Here is an 8,756-nt window from a genome sequence, read left to right as displayed (position 1 = left end):
TTTATTCTTCCCTGGTTTTTGTAGAGAGAGACAGGATATGGAGTAGAGCCAACCTCCACACTGGTACACACATTTTCATTTCTAAATGACATGACCAAAGACGGCATAACTCAAAGGTCTAATTGTCTTGTTACTTGCCTGAATTTTTCTACAAGCTTCCACATGGATGTTTTTGTCCTAAAATCCTGAGCTTGTACTATGAGATAAACTGATTTCAAACTGTTTCATACAGTACCACCTAATCCTTATTAAAAAAACCAAACAAGCAAACAATAAAAGCTAGCTGAAAATCCACCTGCAGAATTATTTTCTCATTTAGTCTAAAGGGAAGGTGTATCACCTACAGTCAGCTTCAAAAGGTTAATTGGTACCAGTCCTGAGCCTTAGCATCCTGCAACAACCAGCCACAAAAACCAGCTTTAGATGTGCTGCAATTTAGAGGGTAAAGATGTTTTCCATCAGGACAACTGATGCAGTTTATGTAGTCCGTTCTCTGATGGCTGTAAGGAAGTTTCACACATATTTAGGCCTATTTTCAGTGGTTTTTAAAAATTTTCTGTAATACTGGACCTTTTTTTTTTTTTTAAAACAAAGGTGTTTATTTTGTAAATAATTTTTTTATTTATCTAAAAATGCACAATTGCAAAAAATTGCCTTTTGAAATACATTTTGTTATAAGCACTAATAAATTTTATGTAGCAAGAAAGTGACCAAACTTCTCTAGATACTCAAATTTAAGCTGAGCTTCCCTGGAAGCCAAAGATCCTTTTCCGTGTTACACCAAGAGAGGCGCAGCACAACCATCCTTCTGAATGTGTAGCTGCCACCATGGCTTAAAGGAAAGCTGCAGTGTAAAAGTGACAGTCTTCACTCTGAAATCTAAGAATTGCTAAAGAAGCTGGGTATGAATTAACAAGTTAGCATAGGAATGTTGGCAGCAATTTGGTGCCTCCTCTACATTCTCATGCTGATTTGAATTTCCTGAATCTCTCATGAGAGCAGCAGGCTCAACTTTCTGCTGAGAAGACTCAATAAAATGGCACCTTGCATTAATGATACCAACATTATTCACAGCAATTAATAGCTTTTCTTTGCTACCCTATATAAATATTTTCAAATTTGACGGGAAGTAGCTGAAGATGGCACTGCAGTTTTCCTTTAAGTAAAGTAGAGCAAAGTAGGTTAAAAATCCACTAAAAGCATATATATATGTATGTAACCCTCTAGCCCTAATCTTATTTCCAAAAAATTAAGGAGATTGTATGCTTAAGGAAAAAAAAAAACCAAAACGGCACAGGCTGCATTTGAACTGTCACACACAAATCTACATTTTGGCATTAGCCGCCGTCACACATGGAAGCAGTGCTGCAACAGTACAGGCTGCTTTATTTCCCCCGCTTAGTCCTCAAGAACATTAAGTGCAGCCCTGTTCCTCTGAACAGGCAATGAAATGGAAACACTTGAACGTGAATCCACGGTTGTTCCTAGAGCAGTGAATATTTTTTATCGACAGTAATGACAAATCATTGATTCAATGAATGAATTTAGTTGGTTGAAAATTTTCATGTAGTTAAAGAAGATGACTCCTTCAAATCAGGTTGAGACTTTATAAAAATTCACATTCTGTAAATTACCTTTCACAGTTAAATAGGCAGGGGCTGATCCTTATGTAGAATTAGATACACAAAGCATTTTACTTCTTTTTTAAAAATTTTCAAAGTGTTTAAAACACTGCTTTGCTTAAGTTTTACCTATAGTACCTACCGTACTACTGAACCTGTAAAGTATCTTCACCAAAATCTAGTTGGCTTAGATAAATGCCGGTTTTTAACAGGAACCTATAGTCTAAAAAGAATCATGCCAAATGGGAAAATAAGTTTGACGAGAAATTAGTTGCAGAAGCAATGCTTGTTTTGTTTGGCATGTTTTTCTTCTTTTTTCCCCAGGTACATGCTTAACTCATCTCACTGGCTGTAGCCAAGTTAACAGATAAATGCATCAGCAAAATACTCACCCTAAGTTTTCAATTAAAAAAAAAAAAAAGGAAGTCTTGAAACAAATGTGTTCCCCCACCCAACCCTTCCCAGTTCCTAAGTCTGAAGAGGAGGGAATTAATAAAAACACATAAATGGCTGCTGTAAAATATACGAAGTAAAAACTGAATTTGCTATTAACCATTTGCAGAAGAGGCAAAGTAGCAGTTACACAAATTACACAAAATCTACTGTAATTCTTACATGAGTATAAAGTGATTTCACTGAAGGAATTATTTCAACATTTCACATTACAGTTAAGATAGAAGGGGTGCGTCAAATGCTCAGACACCCTTGTTAATATCATCTATCCTAGATTACACACGACAGTTTTAAGAAAGGACCCTTAAATGATCTACATCTGTAACATGTTATTGGCCTTAAAAAAAAAAAAAATCACTTGCAATACCTCACAGAATCTTCACTTTAAAGCATGACCACCTTGTAAGAGTCCTTGTCAAATAACCTGCAGAAATAATGGAGCATCCTGCTACGAGTGCTCTACCCTCTCACTTGGGTGACTAGGCACCAGTCGGTTTCATCTGAGAAAAAAAAAATTCAAGTAAGACTAAGCTGTGCTGGCTTCTTGAGAGTGTTTGCAGATGGTTCATGTGCTGGAGGTCCAAACATGCATTTGTTTTGCTATTTGGTGCACGTAACCAATGTCAGGTCTTTGATCTGGATCTGGGTATATGCACATGCTGACCAGCTCCCGCAGCTGAAAGACAGGAAAACAGGCAAATGTGAATGAATCGGCTGCCTTCTTACTGGAAAAGGCTGCAGGAATGTTTGTCCGACCACTGGAGTCCAGGACAGGAGCTGGGAACCTCTCTTATGCAGGTGTTCCTGGGCAGACTGCAGGCACACATCCGTCCGTCCATCCGTCCCATGTCCCCCCCCACCCTACAAAAGGGCCAGGAAGAACCTTTTCCACCAAACCTTCAGCACTGAAGATTTCCATGCAACCCAGAGGATTTTACATCGTCGTTTACAATGCACCAGAAGCATATACATACCTAGGGGTTCCCTGCTCCCTGGTTTAGTGTGGCTCTACAGGGAATGCAACCATCACCTCTGATCTGTTACTCCTGACACAGGCAGTTTCAAAGCTTTTTTTTTTTTTTTTTTTTTTTAATTCCTGGGGGATTTTTCATTCACTTCAGAGAACCAGAGCAGAGACAACCAGTATCATCAGATGACCAGTATCATCAGATGACCAGCAGCTTGCGGTCACCAGGAGTCTGAAGCACGAGCCAGGGGAGCGGGGACAGGAGCCCGGCGCAGGAGGCCCCAGCGAGCTGACAGGCGGGGATGGACTTGCCAGTGAAAGTGGCCTCGGAGGAAAGGGGCAAGTAGAGGGAGGGGTTTAAAAACGTGTCCTGAACGGAGCTCTCCCGTACAACAACGGCACTTCCCTTCCCACACCAATCCTGGGTAACAAGCCAGTTGAAGGTTTTTAATGTAAGAAGTCTGAACAGCATGTGTGTATCTTAAGATACTGGAGCACGGCTGTCAAACACCAGTGTTTCCTAAAAACCCTTGTGAAGAGAGACCGGTCATTGATTATGTTTAATAAATAAAATGCAGAAGGGCTGAAGTCTCCCCACCTCCCAACCCTCTTTATTGTGCACATGAAAGATTGTAGCTTTTAATTACACAGACACTGAAAGCTGCTCGTACCCCCGAGGCACCGGGAGAAACAGCCTTGAGCCTCTGATCTTCTCGCATCCTCCCAGTAGCCACAGTGCCAATTATTTTAATGGTAATTAAAAGCATGACCATACAGCTATCAAGCACACGGCTTCAGCTGCATTACTGAATGTACCCAGTGAGGTTTTCAGCTCTGGATGGAGCAAGGCCCCGTGCTTCAAGTTGTCGCTGGGCCTGACGCACGTTTCGGTGGGGATTCCTGCAGGGCAGCACGCGGCCGAGCGGCAGCATGGAGGCAGGGGCACACGGGCAGCACAAGTGGGAAGGACGTGCCCTAATGCAGTTACTGCTAACCACCATGCCTGTCATTTTGCATTTACGCACCGAGAGCAATACAGACGCCCTAGCCAGGCTATCTCCAGAATAAACCCAACTCCACTGCCTGGCCCTGGCCCATTCTCTCGGAACTGCTATGGTGACTTAATTCACCTGAGGGCAGGGGGTTGTTGTCTTTGTAACAGCTGAGACCCCAAAGATTTAACACATACCTCAGCCCTGATCAGACAGACCACCACAAAACACCCACAAGCAAATTAAAATGCTTCTAAAGGTCTGACCAGAGCCTGTGCTACCAGTGTGGTTTGTCCAACCAGTAGCTGTGCTCCCATGTAAATACAGCACTTAAACACAGCCTGGGAAGTTCTGTCCTGTATCGATGACCAGGACAGCACAGGCGTTTCACCATCATCTACAAGGAACTGGCGGACCAAGCCTTGATAAGCACCACCAACCAGTATCTCCAATTACTAGCAACTTTGTTCCCGATATAGAAAACTAATCCTGGCTGGAGTCCCAGCTCCTCCTCCTCCTGCTACAAGCAGGACGCCAGTTGATCACGGGAGGATTTGGACTGGTTAGCCACAAAAAGGCTCCAGAGAAGAGGAACATCACTGAAATGGAACACCGCTAAGGCAGGCATTCTTCAATAAATGCTCTGCCTTGTTCATCTAAAACAACGCTGCAACTAAAATATTCTTGTGATCAGTAGTCAGCCTGCAGCTGGAGCTTCACTTCAAGACCACATTGCCGAGGTGAAGGAAAGACAAGCCGATGGCTCCGGAGCATCACTGAAAACTTTGGTAGCATGGCATGGCCTAATCCTCACCCCTGCCCTCGGATGTGAAGGCTTTACTGCTTTCCCAAATCACTCACAAACCTGCAGCAGTGACAATATTAGAGTGGTTGTAAAGACTCTGCCCTTTCCATCTGAAACAGAGACATTCTGTCTTGAAGGAAAACGCGTACGTTCAGACCGAGGTAACCACCCGCCCATCGGCCACGGGAAGAACAAATTCCTTCTGGTGCAACTTGCTGCTGCAGGCAGCTGCCTCTACATTTCCCAGCCTTTCAGAAGAAACTACCCTGCCTGCATGGCTTATCTAGCTTGGGTGCTGACAGACACCAACACACCTTCCCTTTTGGCTATCCCCTCCAAAAGCATCTGAAAATCCAATCTTTAAAAGTATGTACTAAACCAAACACCATTCATGGTGGAGTCATGTTCTAAAAATTGAAGCTCTTCACGGTTTCAGTCAGAAGCAGGAGGTAATGCAGCGAGAAGAGCTACAGCCAAAGGCACAGCCCTCCTCAGACTTTGTCAAGCATTCTGTTAATAGTGTATGAACACCATCTGGAGTCTAGTTCTCTGGGACCTGGCGCCTTTGAGCTTTAAACCATCCTTCTCACCCTGGATTGTATCACTACACTACACACACTCTTTAGCACTGCCAGAGGGAAGCAAACAGACAGTAATTGTAAAGACAGGAAACACATCTGTCAGCTAACACTAATTCTTGCTGCCAGCAGGCATATCCTCAAATGCATGCTACAACAGCATGGCAAACGTGAATGCACAGAGCCGGGGCTCACTGCTACGGCAGCTGGGGGCGGGAATTAAAAAAATCCACTTTTCCAGAACAGTTCTCAAATAATCTTTTTGCATGAGTTACTTAGCAAGTAAAAAACTAAGTAAAATGTAAAATGTGTGGTGCAGGGTCCCTCTCAGGGCAGAGACCAGACTGCTGCCGGCCGCGTTCGGTATTTCCCCTGCATCCTGCCTCTTGCTCCTCAGAACTCTGAGGTAGGATAAAACAAAAGAAAACCCCCAAAGGATATGGTGAACATTTAAAATCACATTAGCCATTTCCTTTCAAATAGAACACAACTGTAACTGAATGAGGAGGTAAGGAAAAACAGCTGGTTTGTCTAGGTAGGAGCAAAATGTAAAAACCCCATCTAAAAAGGCCCTGAACAAAACCAACACGCGTGTTTGTGGCTGAAGTGAAACATCCCTGAGCAAGCATGCACAGTGACTCCGGGTCAGCTACTGCTCTCCATCCCTCGCTTTCACATGCACAAAACCCAGACTTTAAAAAGCCCCTGTACAGCTGCTGTATAGATGCTTATCGCATTAAACTACAGCCTTCCTCCCCCTCTTTTTCTTAAAAAGAACCTTTCCCCCCTTGTTACAGACTGAAGACTTCATAAACAAGAATTTAAGCGCTTGTTTTATGGTATGTTATTTCAAGGGAAAGGAAGCGAAGGAGAGGGTTTTCCCACGGTTCGTTGTTTTTTGCCAGCATCACAGACTTTCGGTTTCAAAATATTCCCCACATTAAGAAATCTTCTTTTCTGTCTTAATTTAGCTTGCCAATATTCAGACATCACAACGATAGTTTCCTTAGCCAGCCCTAAAGGTACCCAGGACACTCTGGCCATCTCCTGTTCTGCCTCGGATGGAGGGGAGCTTCTCCTCCCGAGTTCCCTTTCCCCTGTGGGGAGGAACTGCACTGCGCACACCCACCCCACATTCCCCTGCAAAAATGCTCCCAATTTACCTTTTCAGAATAATGTTCAGCTGGAAGAGGTGGGTAGTCACATTGCTCTATTTTTTGGCAAAGAGAAAACAGGTTCATTTTATCTCCATAGAAAGGACTCTGAAGAGCTGCCATCTGGAGAGAAAAAACAGACAATATTTCAGAAACACAAAGGATTTAATAGCCCTCAGTACTGCTGATTTGCAAGAGCGACTTTTGTCGTTTGACAGTGAGCAAGTGATGATGTTGCTCTTTGAGACTGTCCACAGCCGAAGTTGCTCCGAGATCACGACAGTTTTGCACACCGACGCAGGGCTGGTGCCAGGCGCGCCACCGCACGCTTCCCGACGCCCCGCCGTCCTCCCACGCAAGCACGAGCGAGTGGAGTTGCAGCAGCAGCAGCGCAGAGCTCCTCCTGCCATCCTGCCACGCAGCACCCGGCCCCGTTGGAGACGCGGCAGTGCCGGTCGTGTCCGCTCAGCACAGCCAGGCCCCTGCTCCGACGCTGCTTTACGGTGCGCCCCTGCGACGCCAGCCCCCCGGCCCTGCCTCCCGCCGGAGCTTCCCATGACCACGGCACACGGCCACTGGGCAGCACCGAGCCTGGAAAAGCTTCCACACTTTCCTGTCACTGTGATTCTTTCTGCCCAAAATATTTCAGATGTGGGACGTTGGGGGTATACAGGCAATTCTACAGGTACACAGAAAAAAGTACCTTTAAAAAAAAAAAAAACAAACACCAAAAACCAACAAGAAATAGGATGCTTGGACTGTAGGGCAATCGGTTAGAAACGAACTGGCTCAAAGATGACTATGAAAACCTCTCATAAACCCAATCATCTCTTTAAAGAGTAGAAGCTCTTCTGTCTTTGATAAGGTGCCATGGTTTCAATCTTCCTCGGTTACAACCATACTCAGTTCATTTGCTCTCTGTGACTGGTAGATTTTTAACAGACCGCTGCAAAGAATAAATGGATTCGTTTTGGCCATTTAGCTACCCAGAATACGAAGAATCTTATAAGCATAAGCAATGTACTTCGGCCTTTAAAAACCACCAAAACAACCTCAAAACAAACATCCTCTCCTGCCGGAAATCTGCTATTTAGAAAAGAGTATCCCAGGCAGATTTGGGAACCAAACTACTGAAACTTTTCCTAATCAATCTGGTCTTTTTCCTCTTTCAGTTCTTTTTTATGAATCCAGTATTTGCATCTCCAAAAATATGACAGATGTCCAAGATAAACAGGCTGTTCACACAGCAAGGAGAGCACAACGGAAGGCTCTGGGCGGGGAAGAATTCCTTCCAGGGCATGCAGAGACTCCTTACAAAGATATGTTTATATTATACTTAAGTCTCAGGAAGGAAACTACATCTTTGTGTGTGCAAAACCATTTACGCTGCGAGTTCTCAACCCGAAGGTCTAAACGAACACTGAACGACGAGCCTCGGAAGAACAGCCGTGGCAACACAGGCATTTTTGAACTTACAAAATGTGGCTTAAGTTGCGTCTATTAAAGGCACACACACCAAGCTAAGCACCTTCCCTCTCGCTTTCCCGCACCAGGACCCAAGCCCAGCAGACCCGCCCGCGGCCGCCGGCCGTGCTGGGCCCATCTGCTTATTAGGCCAGGGTGTTACCAAAGTGCCGCTCGTCACCCGTGCCGCCTGTCAGAGGCGGCCCCGCGCAGCGCAGCGATACCGCCTCCTAATGAAGCGCCACTGGGTAATTGCAGATATTATCCGCTCTGTTTAGATCTTTTTAAACCATTTTGCTACAAGCTGCATCAAAATGGGCAAGCTTTTCATACTGAGGCCAGCTGAAGTTGATGCTTCTCACTACAGCTTTAATAGGGGGTTATTTGATGATTATTAGTCTTTTGCTCATTACCATGCGCTGTGAAAGCCATCTGAAGAACGCTGTCTTGTTGCTGACACACACAGCAAGCTCCCAGCAGAATTAAAAAAAGTCAATACTAGATCCTCCACTCTATTATCCTGCAGTTAGGAATCAAGATTGATGGATTATTAGTGATTCGGTGACAGACAGGCAGTTTTGATTAGGGCAGGGGTTTGAAATGCTGCGTTTGGGCTGGATTTGCAGCAGCAGGACATGGCAGAGCGCAGAGGCGTGCCCGAGCCGCCCCTCAGGCACCGCGGGAGCAGGCGGCAGCCGGGGGTGTCTGAGCAAAACTTCGT

General features: G+C 44.9%; 1 protein-coding gene across 2 annotated transcripts in view; it reads right to left on the bottom strand.

Annotated features, from left to right (window-relative positions):
- Positions 1-964: 964 nt before the first annotated feature.
- NEK6 (NIMA related kinase 6) overlaps positions 965-8,756 on the bottom strand; it is a 69,420-nt gene continuing 61,628 nt past the window's right edge. For both annotated transcript variants that reach the window (XM_075519880.1, XM_075519881.1), the window contains exons 9-10: positions 6,581-6,694; positions 965-2,751 (exon numbers count right to left, since the gene is read on the bottom strand). In XM_075519880.1, the coding sequence (XP_075375995.1) occupies positions 2,641-2,751; positions 6,581-6,694 (225 nt within the window). In that variant the 3' untranslated portion in view covers positions 965-2,640. The remainder of the gene's footprint in view (positions 2,752-6,580; positions 6,695-8,756) is intronic.

The sequence above is a fragment of the Mycteria americana genome, chromosome 17 (assembly GCF_035582795.1).
Source record: "Mycteria americana isolate JAX WOST 10 ecotype Jacksonville Zoo and Gardens chromosome 17, USCA_MyAme_1.0, whole genome shotgun sequence".
Taxonomy (NCBI): domain Eukaryota; kingdom Metazoa; phylum Chordata; class Aves; order Ciconiiformes; family Ciconiidae; genus Mycteria; species Mycteria americana.
Note: the sequence above shows the minus strand (reverse complement) of the source record. Positions and strands in the feature narration are given on the sequence as shown.